Below are 18,706 nucleotides of genomic sequence, written 5' to 3'. Positions count from 1 at the left end.
TCAGCTAGATCGGTTCATTCGTTCTCTCATTTATTGGGCTTGTAATACCATCATTCAAGGACGCTAATCGGTTGGTAAAACGCAGTCCAGTGGGTCAGCTGGCATCCCAACCACGCGTTTTGGAGTTGTTCATTTGGACAGAGGCGACAACAACAAAACAAACCAAAAACATATCGGGCAACGTTAATGTGGGAAATCTGCAGTTATGGCTTTGAAGATTGTTAAAGGGAGCATCGATCGGATGTTTGACAAAAACCTCCAGGATCTAGTGCGTGGCATTAGAAACCATAAGGAGGATGAGGTATGTTCGTATTAATTTCATAAATAGCGTTTGTTTTCCTGCGTATTTAGTTAGCGATAACAAATGTTCTCATTCAGGTGTCTTATTAACCTGTGTAACGTCAGTCAAGTAACGTTAGTAGGGTGCGTGACCAAGCAAGGTTGCTGTCCTTGCTAACTAACATTAGCTAATTAACCTTACGTCTGCGAATCTCCGAAAACCCTATCTTCCTATACAACATAGCGCACAGGGAATCTTGATAGCATATTGACCGATGATGTTGACATTCGCTCGGTTGGCTTGGTTAATATGCTACCAAGCCAGCTGTCCTGCTGCTATTCAGTTAGCCTGCATTCACAGTTAGCTTGGGTCTCAAATGCTAGGAAATTATGCTCCATCACAGTTCGGCAATCTTTATGTACCGATGAGACAGGGCCATGACAAGCAGGTGACTGCTTGCTCTGACGGTAGCAGATGAGATAGATGTTGGAGTTGTTTTGATTTGACTCCATTTATCGAAATGTAATGAGCCGTCAAGTGGCCACGTCATGTTGGTGCCGGTGTTACGGTTCAACTAGCTTCCATGTTCACTGTCGAGGTTGCCGGTTGTTCTGGCTTGATTTAATCATTTTCCAGTAACCCATTCATATCAGTCATATGTCTGGATTTTCATCAAACATATGAAGTGGCCTGACATACTTTGACTTTAATACTTTAATACTATGCCTGAGATGATTAATGCCATACTTGCATACATACTTTTTAAATCCACTTGCACAATGTTGTAACTTTACCAAAATATACCACACACAACGATCTAACAATTACACACCCTCTATACACAAAGTAGCATTGCTCCTACCACTTACACCTTCAGCGTTGGAGTGTGGCTTGCCTTGTGTAACTAGCTAGCGTTGTGGTTATAGTGATGTGTTATTCTGATATTCTGGTTTTATAAGTAGGATTGTCTTCAGTTTGCTAATGGGTTTTGAATAGTCCAGGTGATGACACAGTGGAATGATTACGTTACTTAATGATTACCTTACATTTTATAAATAAGCAGTGATGTCATCAGAATGTCATCCACAGGGCATTTGGATATGTAGGATGGACAATTAAATTAAACATGAAACCTACCCATCTGCTATACTGTGGTTTGGGTGCACAGACCTGCTCCAGCTTTGGAAATAACTGATCCTTTTACAGGTTCCTAACATTGACTTATATCAAACAAACAGAGAGGGCTTTAGTCGCGGATGGTTCTTATATATATATAATATATAACAGGTCTTTGCTGTCGTCACCATCCTTCCTCTTGTTGACTCAAAACTGAGTGCATATGAGCCCATGTAAATCTGAGTGTGCTATGAGCTAATGTAAAACTTGAGATACTCAGATCTCAGCAATAATTCTATGGAGACGAGTTTGAAACTGAAACACTTTACTTCTCCAGAGCCATCCAAAACACTCCAACACTCCAACTCTTCTTCTCTGCCCACAACCTGCTTCATACCCAACTCTGAACACAGCAGTATGTGAAGTGTAGCCAATACTTACCTTGTACAGTATTTAGAAACAAACCAATTTTCAGTTCTTACACTGGCCTCACGTGATGCAAGTACTCAATGTTAATGTAGAAACTTGATCATTGATGTAGCTGTACAACCCCATAATACTTACGCATAAGCTTTAGCCTTTTGGCAAGAAAACTGAGATTCTGCAAGAGTTTTTTTGTGTTAGGCCTGCTGAAACCGTCATACTGCTATCTTCAAACATATAACACAACAGACACCATGGCAGGTTTACGTCTTCATGGCCACATGACAAAAACTCTGCTTGCAGAATCAATGTTCTGCAGGCCTAATCACAACAATTATTTGTATTTTTTTTTAGCACTTCCATGTTTTCATATGCCCCCATGTGGCCAAATAGTTTGTGTTTTAGGCATGGAATTACACCTCTTGGAGTATTAATATGTTTCCTGAAACAAAATGTAATAGCTCCATCATTGGCTAGAGTTTTGTTTAATAAAGTATTCGAGTCATTTTGTTCCATTGACACCCAGAGGGGTTTTCTTAAGACTTCTATAGCACTTCATTTAGGTTTTCTGGAGTTGGGCTTTAGTCTTCTGCAGCACTTCATATAGGGTTTCTGGAGTTGGGCTTTTGTGCAACCTGAAGCTGGCTGCTTGGATAAAGTGTCTGTTGTTCAGTCCACCATGGAGGGAACACTGAATTATGAATGTTCCTTGAATGAGTTGTCTGTCTTGAATGAGTTGTCTGTCTGTGGATATGATGACAGCTGTACACTGCAGTTTCCTTAGAGCCTCTACATGTTTATAACACGTGTTGTTATGTTTTTTACACAGAGATGATGGTACCCAATGCTCCCAACACATGTAGAGTGTGGTGATAGATGGTGTTACTTTTATCATTTATGCTAGCATACAGTTAGAGATGTTATAGGCATGGAGTAATAGCCCAAACATTTGACATTATAACTAGGGTAGGCATTTCAGTACTGTTTGACATTCACTGGGAACTATTCTTTACTAACCATTCTTCTACACACACACACACACACACACACACACACGGAGAGGCATAGAGAGAAAGAGAGACATAGAGAGAGAGAGGCATAGAGAGAGAGAGAGAGGCATAAAGAGAGAGTGAGAGAGACATAGAGAGAGAGGGAGAGAGAGCGAGAGAGAGGCTGGACTGCCGTTTGAAAGGTGGACTGCGTTTCAGGACAGATGAAATTCAACAGGTAGATGGGAGGTGTAGACAGATTTGATATGTGTAGCAATGCACACATTATCCACCAACAGCTAACTGCACAGGTCAGCAGCTCCCAAACATTCAGGGAAAAATGTTTAGTGCCATTTGTTGAAGAAGTAGCACACACCTAGGCATCTCTCCACTAGTGTCCGTCTATCTGCTGACCGTCCACTCTCTCACTGCATGCCATTTCCCTACTGAAATGCCACAGACATCTGTGCAGGGCAACAGTTCAAGAAGGTATTGCAGAGTCTACCTTAGCTTAGCACAACGGCCCCGCTCTGTAATACTTGGGACGCTGTCTTGTATGCTGCTCCATGCTTTGGAGAGTTCCACAGCCTGAAATGTTATTGAAAGCGCACTCACGCAATATAGTTTTAGATATTTACAATCAAATAATAAATCTTAATTGTAAATAATTCTGAATTCTAATGCTAGTTATTTAGTTTAGGTAGTTCAGTATTATTTTAACCGAATTACACCAATTCATGTAGAGACCTTACTAAATTATTATTTAAATTAAAACATTATTAATACATTATTATGATAAATGATTATGGTTTTTCCCTCTCCACATCATGTTATTATTGTTAGCCCACAGGCCTCCTAGATCAACTTGGTGGGCAATAGGGTTTACTGTAGTAATAATGTTATTTATTTAGGCCGATTCTTCTCGGTGACTCATGTTGCTGAATGGTGGGTAGCCTGGTTAATTTATTTAGGTAAAATTATTTATAAGGGAAACAGACTTCTCCAAGAAACGTGGAAAGATTCAAATTTTTCCACAGCTAACAATGAAACAAGGACGTTGGTTTGGAATTTGGAAGCACAAGGAAAAATCTCTCTCCATGGCACGACATTAAAAGAGCTTTGTCAATGGGTGAAGGGATATTAAACATGCAGGATATTATGATTCTCAATTCCAGGTGATGAAATGTGTTGCATGTTACTCTACCTTGTCAGTCGACATGCTTCTTTGGCTTCTGCCGTTGTCTTTGCTCGTTCCATATCCTTAAGCTTGTCAGCAAATACTGGTGTACCACTGTCCATAAGGAGGTCTTGAATCACGATTTGTATTTACGACAGTGGTGTAAAAGTGTGCTACACTACGCAACTTTATGGGAAGCTCAGTAGAAAAAAACTGTTGCATAAGTGGACTTTAAGACTTCATTTACTCAATGTTTTTTTCCACCTGGAAGGAGTAAACAAACCTTGACATCCTATGCTATTGTTTATGTGACCAAGATCTTTCACTTTGTGTTAAGTCTTTGGTTCAGTGGTAGGGCCTTCATCAGAAAGGGCTTCAGTGCTGATGTGTGTCATCAGGCCATTCTGTACCATTTCAGTTGACCAAGAGGGGAAAGTAATGCATTGCCTATTCTGTATTATTTCCCGAAATTGTATTACATTTTATTCTGGCGTGTGTATTGACAGGTTGCTTTATCCTCATGTTGTGATAAGCTGAAAGCTACTTATTCAGTGTCGTTACATAGCATTAAAATAAGTCTTCCATTCAAAAGAAATGGTAACGCAGTGGGGAGGTGGTATGAGTTTGGCTCAGTGTGTGTGATGTCCAAGTCTAATACAAATTTGGTAAAATTTGTTTTCTAAAAAGACAGCATTTTTTTTAATATCTGCCAAATGTCGTGAAATTCTGATGGGCAGGCTCCATATTTTTTCCGTTCAAGTACGTTTAACCAGTACATTTACATTTCTGTTCTCCAGTCAGTTTAACCAGTACATTTTAATTTCTGTTCTGCAGTCAATTTAACCGTACATTTACATTACTGTCCTCCAGTCAGTTTAACCAGTACTTTCCTGTCCTCCAGTCAGGTTTTTGTTACACATAAAAGAACATATGTAGTGAGGTATATTTGAAATATACAGTGCCATTAATGTATTTGGTTTATGTCCTCCATGTCTTCTGCTTCTTTGACTCCCTCTCCCCCTGCATTTCACAGCAGTCCCATGACTGACCCATGACCAACACGATTGCATTTCTACTGCTCTGTGTGTTGGACAGGGGGAAGAAGAGAGAGAATGACACTGTTGAAAAGAGAAGGAATTTTCATTACTACTGTGAATTCAGTGGTACATCCTAGAACCCCCAGGCATTTTTACTTCCTCAGTTTTCTCCCTCAACACTGCATTGGGAGAGGTTTTCTTTGTGGTCTTTATCGTTCTCAAAAATGTAAATGTCATTTGACAAGAGTAAATACTGGAATCTATGGGATCTTATGGCTCAAGTATAGTACTGAACAGGCTTGTCCTTGGTTGTCTTCAAAATATAATCTGCTGTTGTGGATGCGTGTCAGTGCACAAGCTCAATCAGGGGTGTGAATTTCCAGAGAATTTGGACACAGATTGTGTCAGTTGGTCTCGTAGGATCAATAGATGTTTACTAGAGATCTTTGAGATTAATTGTCATAAACCACAAACCACATAGCTAATTGATCTAAATTGTAAATACTATGACAGATTTTCTATTGTTTGTCTATTTTTGTATTTGTTTGTTTGATTCATTGATACAGATAAATGGTTATGATACAATTGATACAAAGATCTTCGTCCAACACAGCCACCTATCTATTGCATTCTATGTACCGATAATGTCAATGACCTACCTGTAATTTAGGATTTTCAGTTTTTAAGGTTTAAAGTTTCTTGGAAGCATTTTTTTTCCTCCACAGACTCTGAGGGTAGGTGGTCATGTGAGAGGGAGATGGTGTAGATTCCAGGGAATTAACTGTGTCGTTTTGTAGTCCAGAAGGGCCCAATGAAATCTGTGTTCTTTTTTCCGGTTTCTGGCTGCAAGACATGCACTGAGTCAATAAAGCTCATATGTTATGATCATTGTACATGGTCAAATCTTCCGATTGTTCTAAGAACATGCATTTAGTCAATAAACCACATATGTTACGATCATTGTACATGTACAAATCTTCTGATTGTTCAGATGCTGTCCCAGTAGCCAGTTTAAGTCTCCTGTGTCTACAAAGAGTCACCTCATTTCCCTTTTGGCTCACAATGCTCAAGACAGGGATGCATCAATTCGCCGTCAAAGTGGCAAACTCTGTAAATATCATCATTTCAATCTCTAATCTTCAGTGGTTTTAAAATAAATACAGAGTTCCTGTTTCATTAGCTTTTGCTACCTGTCTCAGACAACATCATTGACGTGTCTATGTCACTCACACAGGAAGAATTGTTGCCCAGAGCGGTATGGAATTTATTGCTCTCCTGTCACTTTCTTCGTTTAACTGTGATTTCGCTTTTCCTTACTGAATTCTGTGATTCCTTCTTTTCCGCATCACGGAAATCATAGGGTCCTAGTCCAGGCATGAAGCTGTGAAAATGGAACTAAAGCTTTTTACCACATAAAGCAGCCAAATACAACGCAGTCAGGCACTAATACACATTTGAATATTAACAGAGAAACAATGAAAACTCAGATTGTCTCTCCAAAAGCCTGTGCGGAGAGTTATTTTCATTTTGAACACTCCATGAAGAGAATGTATTCCTCAGCAGTGGCAGACCTCTGTATCTGATGTATCTTATATTACTGCAAAACGGTTGGATGACATGTCATATAACACATTTACATTTAATTAACAGTGTTTTGACTTTTATCAGCTGAGTATTGTCTGTATTAATGAAAGGTTGTTTGTTTCTAGGATTTCTCATTATTCTTTAGCCACAAATCACTGTTGCTCAGTTTTCAGTAGTTGATTTTCATAGTTGTTTTTAGTGAAGATAAGTGGTGCAGGCAGCTGTCTGTCAACAAGGTCAGGATTATTCACAAGGAAGTGCAGAGAGGGTGATTGAAGAGGGCAAACACTCAGTCATAATGCTTGCTTTGCCATTGTCAAGTCATAACAGATCAAATCAAGCTATAGTTGTAAGTGCGCCGATCACACAAACTGTTTTTGGGATTGGCTCAGTCATCCTTTGCCCCACTCCCTCACACTTCTGGTCAGGAAGGCTCAGTTCCCATCTCTGAGATAGCATTCGAGTAGTTTGAGGGACTGTGGATGGGGTGACCAACATGCATGAGGGCAGGTCTGTATGTCCAAACCACATTAAGCTGATGCTGACAAATACCCCCCGTCCCCGGTCTGTTTTTTTTTCCTGGTGAAGATTAAATATAGTGATGTATGATTTGATACGTAAATTATTACTACTCGTGTTCATGTCATTAATAAGTGCATTTATGGTAATTTTGCCCTTTGTTGGTTCCCGTCGGCTTTCTTACAATACCCATTCATTTGTACCTTCTTCTACCTCCTCTGGCAGGCTAAATACATCTCCACTTGTATCGACGAGATCAAATCGGAGCTGAAACAAGACAACATCGCAGTGAAAGCCAATGCTGTCTGCAAACTGACCTACGTAAGACCATTTGCACACTGTACTTGTGAAATGTCAGTCGCTGTGTTTTGTTTTGTCTGTAGGTTTTAGTCTATTACATCAGTTATCAGAGGATTCAATTTTGACAAGTGAATCATGTAAATTACAAATTTGAAATGGCTTAATTTACTTATAATGGACTTTGTTTGGATTGTTGCTTCAAAATATATTGAATGCTCTTTTTAAAGTTGCAGGAATATTCTTGGAGTTCTTTTTGCCATATTGACCCCTTCTTTTCTGTGAGCAGTTACAGATGCTAGGCTATGACGTCAGCTGGGCTGCCTTTAATATCGTGGAGGTGATGAGCTCCTCTAAATTCACATTTAAGGTAAGAGGATTTGGATTCTTGCTGATTTTCTATGTGAGGCAAGACTGAGTTGTACAAAAGCTGTGACACTCATTGCGGTCGCATGATGGCATACCCCGATTTCGGCCAAACCCCGACTTCTCTCTCCATTAGGGGTTAACTGCGTTATCTCAAGGTACATGGCAGGGACAAATCCAGATCTTGGCCGCGTCAGTTCAAATCAAATGTGGAATGTTTACAAGCGGGCATCTGCTACCGTTGATTATACAGTAAATAAGTTGTGAAATGAAACAAAAACACACCACAGTTAAAGTTGTATTAGTATTGATTGATTCACATCGATATGAATGGATTACATGACAAACAAGTGGTGGAAAAGTAATATGAAAATATTTGTTCAGTGAATTAGCACGTTCAGTTGCAGTTTCAGTTTCGTTTCAGTTTCGGTTTCAGTATTTCAAAGTGAATGAGAGGGAGCACAAGAACAGTGAGCGTCTAGCAGCGATTATCATATCATGATAGCATGTATATGTCTATGGGCAGGATCTCAAGCATGCGCAAAAGTTGTTGTTGTCCAGTTGTAATCTAGTTTTGAGAGTTACATGCGCGCGTTGTCCGATTTCCAGCGTAATCCGATCACTTATCTGGGGGTGTACATCGGATTTCAGTCGGACACAGGAAATCTAGATTTGGGGAGTTACATGAATTGGATCTTCGATTGAAACCGGACTACGCTTGGAAACTGGACACATGTGTCCGCACTGATTGACAACATTGCAATGTTTTTCCTTTCTCCCTCAGAGGATTGGTTACTTGGCAGCCTCCCAGTGTTTTCATGAGGGAACCGATGTCATCATGTTGACAACCAATCAGATCCGTAAGGTAAATAGTTCTCTTCTCGGTTGTGTTTTGATTTAGACAGATCTTTCCCCAAGGCTTTTCATCTGGCTTAAGGACTGGTGAGTATTCTATGTTCTAAGTTTCTGTTAAGAGTTCAAACAGTAGGGTTATTATCAAATGAAGAGAGTGAAGAGTGGCCTACTAGGGAAGTAGGAACAATTTTGTAAAACATGCCCTTAATAAATAGAAGAAATAGCAATTAGTATGTCTAATGTTAAGTGGATTCTTTGAGCCTCTTATTTAAAAAATCTTGCCTCTGTCTACTGAAGTCCTTGAATCTGCCTTTTTATTCGACTCCTTGGCTAAACATTGTTTTGGATTTATTGCCAATGCCATTGTCTAATGATTTTTGTTTTGTCTCTCTCTTTCTCTCTGCTCCAGGATCTCAGTAGTCCTAATCAGTATGATACTGGTGTGGCCCTGACTGGCTTGTCCTGTTTTGTGACCCCAGATCTGGCTCGTGACTTGGCTAATGACATCATGACCTTAGTAAGCTCTTTTCCCCTATACGTGTTTGTGTTTGTGTGTGTGTGTGTGTGTGTGTGTGTGTGTGTGTGTTAGAGCTGCAACAATTAGTCGACAAAATCGACGACGTCGATTGTGAAAAATCGTCGACGTGAATTTTTATTGTTGACGCGTCATATAATAATAATACAATTATATTATGTTTTTTTGGGGGGGGGGGGGGGCAGACGCTAGCAGAGCTACCGGTTATTTCCATGCGGCGTTGTAATGCACTATAGGAAGTGCGAAATTGTGCTTCTTTAACTAATAATAATTGACCATCTTTGAGAAAAATTGAACGGAAAATAGCCTAGCATACAAATCAAACTACTGACAGAAGACAAATATAAACAACCATCAAACACCTGCTTTCTATATTTTTATAGCACTGAAATATAAACGTTCAAATATACAATTTCTTGTGCATGTACACAATTTGAAAAATGCATGACAAAGGCTGTGCACCATTTTCTTTACCCTCTGTTTTACTACCTTCATGTGCTGCATATCAGAAATTGATAGTTTTCAGTCACGTGACTACAATAGGTAGCTGGCGGGCAAAAAGAACAGCGAAACACAGCGAAAATGGTGACAAACAGTAGACAACTTCGAGCAGGGCCGCCTACTCAACTACGAACGCCATCAACCACATACCATACCACTATAGCCAGACAGAGATATTTAGTAAAACTTGTGATCCATTTACTGCACCCGCTGACATTTGTATTTCTTTAACCTCGACGAAGTCTCTGCCTGAGCTCAATTGTGGAGATATTTACATCTATCTCATAGAAAATCTGTCCCTACACATCTCAAAAACTGAAAGCCTACAAAAGCACAGATAGTTAATTCATTTTCAGAAGTGGATGGATCACAACGCTGTCGTCTGGAAGGTGAAAACACATCACATCTTCATAATCAGAGCAAAGATGAGTGCCATTTAATAGCTAGCTACCAGCTAGCGAGCTACCTGCTGTTAGCTAGCAGCCTTTAGCCTACCCAACGCTGTTCTTTTAATAATTGTACACAATTTCCTGGTTTAAACAAGTACGAACACCTGGTCTGGCGAATGACAACTTAAATTATCTTCCCATATCTATTCTACTGGTATTGTAGTATTACCAGTTGGATGACAAGATACACTAGCCTAGCCTACTTGCTTAGGTATCATACTACTTGTCGCAATCTCAGAGCAGAAACCGGACAGCCGAACAGTCTTTGAACACTTCATATAAACTGTACACAGAGTAGTTGGAAGTTGGCCATTATAAATGTGAAATGTAGTGGTTCAGGATTAAGGGGGATATAGGGAATAGTGAGCAAATATTAACCTTTTCCAACCACAGCCCAAGTGTTGATAAATGATGTGAAACTTCCCACTGTCCATAGTCTGAGAACAATGCACTACCTAGTCGATTTTGAGATAAATTGTGTTGTTAAAAAATATTGAAGACTTTCTTCGTGACATGTGTCCGTGCTTTCCGAGGTTAATGTGCTGAGTGTAAGAATAAACGTATTAATTCGCCACAAGTCTCTTACTCTGAACCAGCTAACTTGGACCAAGGAACCAACTTCTGCATTTTCATCAAGGAATTCGCTTAGAACAGCATACTCTTTTAGTGACTTTTAGCTAAAATACTAAAATGTACCATCCACATACAGTTTAACAGAAGTAACTGATTTGTTAGCTTATGCTTGAGGGATATATGAAACATGAGTTTGTAAGCAGTGGTGAGAAAATTCAGTTGATCTGTGATTTTGTAATTTGTAATTTTTGTATTTGTTTTTATTTTTCCTCCTAAGATGTCCCACACTAAGCCTTACATCCGGAAGAAAGCTGTGCTGATCATGTACAAGGTGTTCTTGAAGTACCCGGAATCTCTGCGTCCGGCGTTCCCCAGGCTCAAAGAGAAACTGGAGGACCCTGACCCTGGTACGTGTGTGTGTGTGTGTGTGTGTGTGTGTGTGTGTGTGTGTGTGTGTGTGTGTGTGTGTGTGTGTGTGTGTGTGAGGCTGTGTTTGTTTGTTTGTGAGGCTGTGTGTGTGATTGTGACGCTGTGTGTGTGTGTGTTTGTTTGTGAGGGTGTGTGTGAGGCTGTGTGTGTGTGTTTGTTTGTGAGGCTGTGTGTGTGTTTGCGAGGCTGTGTGTGTGTTTGTGAGGCTGTGTGTGTGTTACTGAGGCTGTGTGTGTGTTTGTGAGGCTGTGTGTGCGTGCGTGTTTTTTCTACACGACTAACACTTTTCCAATTTCCAAATTGTAGAGCCAGAGCAGCATATTCATTTCACCTTCCATGTTTATTTTGACGTTATAACCTAAATAAGTGCCAAGGCAACCGAACGTCTGAACTTCAATTTCCCCTGCCCTGTCCACACTACAAGTCCAGTTTTCAAATGTATCCGCCGAGGGCAGCGTTTTTGAAAAGCATAGTTTTCAGTGTTGGAATACACCATTTTAAAGTAAGGGGTGTTGTGTATTACTACCAGACTATTAAACGGGATGCAATGGGCAGTTAACCTGGCTATTAACTATCGTAGCTATCTCTAGTTTAGGGAACCATCTTAACAGTTTGCAGATGCCTGTGTGTGATAAACTCATGTTAATATGTGTAAATATGAACTTGTGAACATAAACTCGTTAATATGAAGCTGCACAGGCACACTGAGGGGTAGCCATAGCAACCCAGAAACTCAATGTTCATTGAAAAGTTTAATTGCCCAAAATCAGCTCACCAATAAAGGACAGTCATGAACTTAAAGTGATCACAACTTTTAATGTGGACGGGAGGGCTAAACGGAAAAATATTTATGAGATTCTATATTTACCTGGGTTATTTTGCTGTAACCTCGTCAATCAAAAGCTCTAATTCTCATTTTAACTCATCATCCATGGTGGCAGGAAAACGCAGGCTATGTGTACCCTATTTTAGCGGAGCGCTATTGACACTAATGGGCGGGGTTAGGCGCTAATGACAAGACAACGTTCTTGTTTGATAAATAGGATGAAAAACACTGTGTGGTAATTTGTGCTTTGGCCAAGGCGCAGACTAAGCTGCGGTCCTAATGTTAGTGAATCAGGCCCTGTGTCCGGCTGTGTGGTTTTCAGGTTTCACTCCCCTAAATGCTTCTAGATCTGGTTGCTCCATTGGCACCATCACTCCATTACTCCAGGGCCATTAGCACCACCATGAGGTCATTTACCAGCTGCTTTTCCAATAAGTGTTAAACTGTATAATATCATGTGAATCCAGTGAGATGGCCACAATGGTGTGGTGTTATCCAACGAGATGGCCACAATGGTGTGGTGTTATCCAATGAGATGGCCGCAATGGTGTGGTGTTATCCAATGAGATGGCCACGATGGTGTGGTGTTATCCAATGAGATGGCCATGATGGTGTGGTGTTATCCAATGAGATGGCCACAATGGTGTGGTGTTATCCAATGAACGACCCACACGACTCTGCCAGCAGAGGCCTATACAGCAACAGTGTCGTATCACCACCATCTGGTCCAGTACCTGGAATGGAATGGAGTCACAACTGAACTGAATGAAGATATAAACACGGCCTCTAAACACTGTTCTGATTAGGAGTATAAACACTGCCTCTAAACGCTGTTCTGATAAGGATTATAAACACTGCCTGCGGGTGGTAGGATATGCTAATGAACACATGTATTAAGTGTTCAAGTCTGGCTCAGGTGTAATTAGTGGGCCAATATCTTTGAATTCAATCCAAACGCCCGGCTCTTCTCTTGTTGCCAGGGGTCCAGTCAGCAGCAGTGAACGTCATCTGTGAGCTGGCCAGAAGAAACCCCAAGAATTACTTGTCTCTGGCTCCCCTCTTCTTCAAGCTGATGACCTCCTCCACTAACAACTGGGTCCTGATTAAAATCATTAAACTGGTAAGTCCGGACTCAAGTGCATTTTGGGGTGATATAAGCAAGGGCAGAGGAGACGGAAAGTTTCGGTCAGGAGGAATGCAAGAAGGAGAACAAGGGGCAGAGAAAACCATATGCCTTTAAAAAAGCATGAATAAATAAACAGTCGTTTTTTCAGTAGATTGACACAATGTAGAGATATTTTCTGATTGAGTGATTGAGCTTGTTGATGCGTCTGTTCCCCAAAGTGTCTTTGGCTGCATGTTAATATGTGTGGTTTCATAGAAAGGTCCAGAATGTCTGTATGATGTATCGAAGTTAGTGAAAAGCTTCAGGCATATAGGCTAATCTTTAAAACAATTCAAATTTAGGGATGTAGAAGACTTTTTTCATATTAGCAGGCCTTTTTTGAAGTCTATGTTAGATATATTGCCTTTATTTCGGTTTTTACCATACCAAGGCTATATACCACTTCTTCAGCGTGATCACTAGCACGGTGAAGAAGTCAGTTTGCCGAAGTAAGCTAATACTGATACTGATTAATAAAGTATACATCCATCTAATAGAGTGAAATAGACTTGGAGGAGGTTCATGTGCAAAGCGAGGCTGATAAATTGACAAATTATTTATAGAGCTTCTTTGTTTTACTGCATTACTGGATATTTTTTTTTTTGCCATTAGCAGTAAGCATATGGTAATCACCTTCTACAGTAATGCGATAGTAGTTAGTAGTGGTATAGTCGGCTACATGAAGATATATGACGCAAAAGACGTCTTTTACAACATTTTCTATCAAAATGATGTATAATGGTTAATTGTTGTGCCTGCCGTTTGTGAGTGCAGGTTGGTATATTTGTGATTTAAAGATCTGCTAAACGGTGGTTTCCTCATATATCCTGCTATTTTGACAGCATTAATAAGCAGACGTGCATTGATTGATAAAATAAGAGGGCGTTTGTCTTTCAGTTCGGTGCCCTCACACCACTGGAGCCACGGCTGGGGAAGAAGCTGATTGAGCCCCTCACCAACCTCATTCACAGGTGCCTAAACAGACAATAACATCACATAGCTCATTTTTGTGTGTGTGTGTGTGTGTGTGTGTGTGTGTGTGTGTGTGTGTGTGTGTGTGTGTGTGTGTGTGTGATGTATTGTATTGTTGGTAGTGTGTGTGTGTCTATAGGACCTTTATAACACTGCCTCTTTTTTTGTCTTGTTTTTATCTTGTCACAGCACTTCTGCCATGTCGCTTTTATATGAATGTGTGAACACTGTTATTGCAGGTCAGTATCTTTTATATGAATGTGTGAACACTTTTATTGCAGGTCAGTATGTAAAATAACTTCAAATTTGGTTCAGTAAGTGTGTAATCGGTTCACAGTGGGGGAAAAAATAGATATTTGTATCCCAAATTCACACCAACAAAACGTTAGTTTGCAATTAAGATGCCTAAAGCAAATGCTATTTTTTTGACCTATAAGAAGTACGACACAATCCTGAAATGTTATACCGTTATAAAACTATTAACAGCTTTCCAAATGGCCTAAGAGTAGAAATGACACTACGCACCTGACATCACGTTGTGCACATTTAAACAGCAGGCCTAGTGTCCAGTCCTGTGAGATGAAACAGGGGCGGATGGATACTTGTTTAAATGTCCTAAATGTCCTCCAAATATTCAGCACAATTATTATTTTCAAAATAATGCTCAAGTTCCTTTTGTGTGGGTCCACTGGACAGCAATGTGTTCTGAAGGAAACAAACTTCTTATTAAGATTGAGAACCTTTTTTGGTCAGCAGGGACTGTGACCAGTATTTGAATTAGGTTAGATTCAACTTCACTGTGTCTTTGACCGTACGAGGGCAATATTCAAACTTTGCTGCAATGGTTTGTATATCAATGAGCACAGTCAATAAATGATGAAATATTAACGAGCACAGTCACCAAGAGAGGATGGATGATCAGTTTGATAATAAAAAAAAAACAATACCCAGATTACTAATAAGACTAATAACTCCTGTTTTTTGCAGTTTTGATATCCCTGTCCTCGGGAATGCCCAACCACAGTGCTAGTATTCAGGTATGCACTACACCACCTGTATCATTAACTAGCACACGTTAATCCATCCTGCTTTTGTGTTTTTCTTTTGCTATATATATGCTTTTGATGTAATATTGTAAGCCCTGTAAATTAATGAATGTTAAATATCCCAGATGACTTTTTAGGCCTTCTCTGCATGTGATCCAATATATGAACACCCCTGCGCATTCATAAAACACTGAATCTGATGTGAAAAGGTTTACGGTGTTACGAATGGTTATTGATTTCCTTCCCTTGTCTCTTCCTCTGTCTCTATTATGTTCTTCATCTCACCCTACTCCCCCCCCCTTTCCACACTGCTCTTTCAGCTCTGTGTGCAGAAGCTGAGAATCCTGATTGAAGACTCGGACCAGAACTGTGAGCCCTCTGTCAATGCCTGCAGTGTGTCATTCTCTCATTGTCTGCGTGTTTTCATTAGTGGATAGTGCCCACCTACTTTTCAATTAGATTCAGTTGATGCATAGAGTCAAGTGCAAGTGCAAGAAAGAGTGCAACTATGCATGTTTCCATCTACATGTATTCTCCTCTTTAGTTGCGTCTGTGATTTGTGCTGCATGAAGGCAGTTACGCACTTTGGCGGAGCAACGCCAAATCTGAGTGTTTCTGATGCAAACACCATTTCCCTATATTCAGCCACACGCTTGCGAGGGCTGGAGTAAGTCAAGTGCCACTACAAGGCCAAACACCATATAGTGTTTGAAGTCTGCAGTAGGCCGAATTCTCATATTATTTGCATACTGAATTTAAATGTTCAACAATTTTGTGCTTGAAATTTAGCTTGTATCAAGAAATCCTCCATTTGCAAAAATGACAGCTTTGCTGACCCTAGGCGTTCTAGTTGTTTATTTGTTGAGGACGTGTGCAGGAATTTCACCCATGCTTCCTTGAGTAGCTCCCACTGTAGCTCAGTAGGGTTGAGGCCCTTGGACTGCACTGGTCTTGTCATGATTTATCTTCTCTGCATTCTTTTGGGTTGTTTTTAATGAAACAGCCAATGAAAGAAAAAGACTCAAATGTGTAAGAGAAAACAGATTGTGTTCAATCCACCCAGACTCTAAGTCACTGATCACTGATCACTGATCACTGTGAAGAAACTGTGAGGTACAGAACCAATGGAGAGCTTCTGGAGGAGTTCTTCACAACATGTGAAGCGCAGTAGAGGACATGTGATGCCCTTGAGGTGCTTTGATGCTGGTAAAGTATCTCATTGACTGAATATAGAATGAATGAATATAGACTGGAGCCATTTTTGACCTACAATGAGATAAAGTTCTGCTCTAAGGAATACAAGACCTATTTTGGGAAGCAGCTGTCAAGATGGAATGCTGCAAAATTCATAAATGCAGCAAATGGAGGAATCTTTGATCACAGACAAATGCCAAGAACAAAATGATCTCAAACAGCAGGAATTATTTCTTACCTTGCCAATGTCTGCACTTAACTATCTTAATATATCTATATTTTCCCCCTTGCTTGGCAAATCCCTGGAAACATTTCCATGGCTGTCCCAGGGGAGATGTCCGTAAAGGAGATGTCCGTAAATACACAGCCAGGCATTGGAAGTCTGAAGGCGCCTGTTTTAATTGAGCGCCATCATCTTTGGCTTACTTGAAATCTACTTCTCATGTGCTCCTGCTGATATGTGAAGTTATATTTAGGCCACAATGTATAGTTGGAATGCTCATCACCTCACTGACGCGTGTGCTGAATGTAACTGTTATAAACTTGAATTGTGTATTTTGCGGGTGTAGGTGCACGGGTGTGTCTCTTTGTTTTGTCCGTTTTGGTGGACGTTCGGTTTCACAGGCTTGTGTTTATTTGAACTGAGCCAGTCTTACTGAATATTAGTTCTTCTTCGTTAGGGATACCTACAGCACGACAAGTCAATTAGTTCAGAGGCCTTTAACATTCATCTGGAAAATATCACCGTAAATTATCCTGAATAATAGCACAGACATCAAACACTGTACGCCGGCAGCATCAGGGTATCTGACTCAATTAAACAGCTTCCCAACGGCAGCATCAAGGTACCTGACTAAATTAAACCGCTTCCCAATGGCAGCATCAAGGTATCTGACTAAATTAAACCGCTTCCAAACGGCAGCATCAAGGTATCTGACTAAATTAGACAGCTTCCCAATGGCAGCATCAAGGTATCTGACTAAATTGTGACTTAACTATGCTGTAGGTTTCTCTGACTCAAATAAATGTGTAAACAAGTCAAATCATTTTTTGGATCTGTAACACTGATTCCCACGCCTGGAATTGCTGTTGATAAAAAAAATGAATGTAAAAGTGGTAGGCACATTCTTTTACATTGCTGCATGTAGATGTTCTGAAACATTAATGCACCTCAATAATATTACATTCATTGAGAGACTCTACTCAAAATGTTTTTACTCTAAATGTATTTCATTTAAAAATGGTTGACCAAAGGTTAATTTGTATCGTACGTTTCAGTGAAATATCTAGGTCTGCTGGCCATGTCTAAGATCCTGAAAACTCATCCCAAATCTGTGCAGTCGCACAAAGACCTCATCCTGCAGTGTCTAGATGACAAAGACGAGTCCATTCGCCTCCGCGCCCTGGATCTGCTCTATGGAATGGTACATTATGCAGAACAGAACACTAGTATAGTTGATATTGTGTCATCACTGTTTCATACATAGCAATCCACTCTGGAAGTGATCAGTGTCAGCGAGTACCTGCTATCTCTTTCTTTCACACACCACTGTAGTAGTCTGAATCCTAATTGTACCTGATATCTCTTTCTTTCACACACCACTGTAGAAGTCTGAATCCTAATTGTACCTGATAACTCTTTCTTTTCCACACCACTTTAGAAGTCTGAATCCTTATAGTTTTAACTGTGTGTATAGGCAGGGCTGCTGTTTGAGGGTGAACTTGTCTTTATCTGAGTTATTATCTGTGGTGAAGTTCTATGTTTGTAATGATATGTTCAAATGTATCACCCAATATTATTGTAACTAGGTGTCAAAGAAGAACTTAATGGAGATCGTGAAGAAGCTCATGCTTCACGTGGACAAGGCTGAAGGCACGACCTACAGAGATGAGCTGCTCACAAAAATCATTGATATATGCAGCCAGAGCAACTACCAATACATCACCAACTTTGAGTGGTTAGTACTGCATACCATTGTCCAAACAACTGCAGTCATTTACCTACTTGATTTAACCGAATAATGTGTTCTGGGTGTGCCAAAACAATGAAAAATGTAATAACAAATGACATTTTAACATGACTAGATAAGTATGAAGTGAGTTCATCAGTAGACCAGAATGAATAACCTTTGAAACCTTAGGAAACCTTTTAGCAAAAGTGCAGGTATGTGTTGAAGGAATTGCAAATATGAAGAACTTGTATGTGAATTTGGAACCTTGTCTGCCCAGCAAATATTGAGTTTAGTCAGCTCTACCAATAGACAGCAGACACTGTGCTTCCATTCATACTGGAAGAAACAGAAGGACAGAGAGCATGAATAAAACGTTTTAAAAATTGACATATTCAATGCAACATATTCTTCACAGCTTGAA

At 40.1% G+C, this 18,706-nt stretch overlaps 1 protein-coding gene across 3 annotated transcripts in view; it reads left to right on the top strand.

The window, feature by feature from the left end:
- ap3d1 (adaptor related protein complex 3 subunit delta 1) overlaps positions 1-18,706 on the top strand; it is a 33,706-nt gene continuing 15,000 nt past the window's right edge. For all 3 annotated transcript variants that reach the window (XM_080832613.1, XM_080832614.1, XM_080832612.1), the window contains exons 1-13: positions 1-301; positions 7,351-7,446; positions 7,712-7,792; positions 8,573-8,653; positions 9,053-9,160; positions 10,979-11,108; positions 12,937-13,076; positions 14,019-14,092; positions 14,283-14,332; positions 15,081-15,130; positions 15,460-15,508; positions 17,612-17,757; positions 18,143-18,291. In XM_080832613.1, the coding sequence (XP_080688739.1) occupies positions 206-301; positions 7,351-7,446; positions 7,712-7,792; positions 8,573-8,653; positions 9,053-9,160; positions 10,979-11,108; positions 12,937-13,076; positions 14,019-14,092; positions 14,283-14,332; positions 15,081-15,130; positions 15,460-15,508; positions 17,612-17,757; positions 18,143-18,291 (1,250 nt within the window). In that variant the 5' untranslated portion in view covers positions 1-205. The remainder of the gene's footprint in view (positions 302-7,350; positions 7,447-7,711; positions 7,793-8,572; positions 8,654-9,052; positions 9,161-10,978; positions 11,109-12,936; positions 13,077-14,018; positions 14,093-14,282; positions 14,333-15,080; positions 15,131-15,459; positions 15,509-17,611; positions 17,758-18,142; positions 18,292-18,706) is intronic.

The sequence above is a fragment of the Sprattus sprattus genome (genome assembly GCF_963457725.1).
Source record: "Sprattus sprattus genome assembly, chromosome: 2".
NCBI classification, from domain to species: domain Eukaryota; kingdom Metazoa; phylum Chordata; class Actinopteri; order Clupeiformes; family Clupeidae; genus Sprattus; species Sprattus sprattus.
The sequence above is the reverse complement of the archived record's forward strand: the minus strand, read 5'-3'. Positions and strand labels throughout refer to the sequence as shown.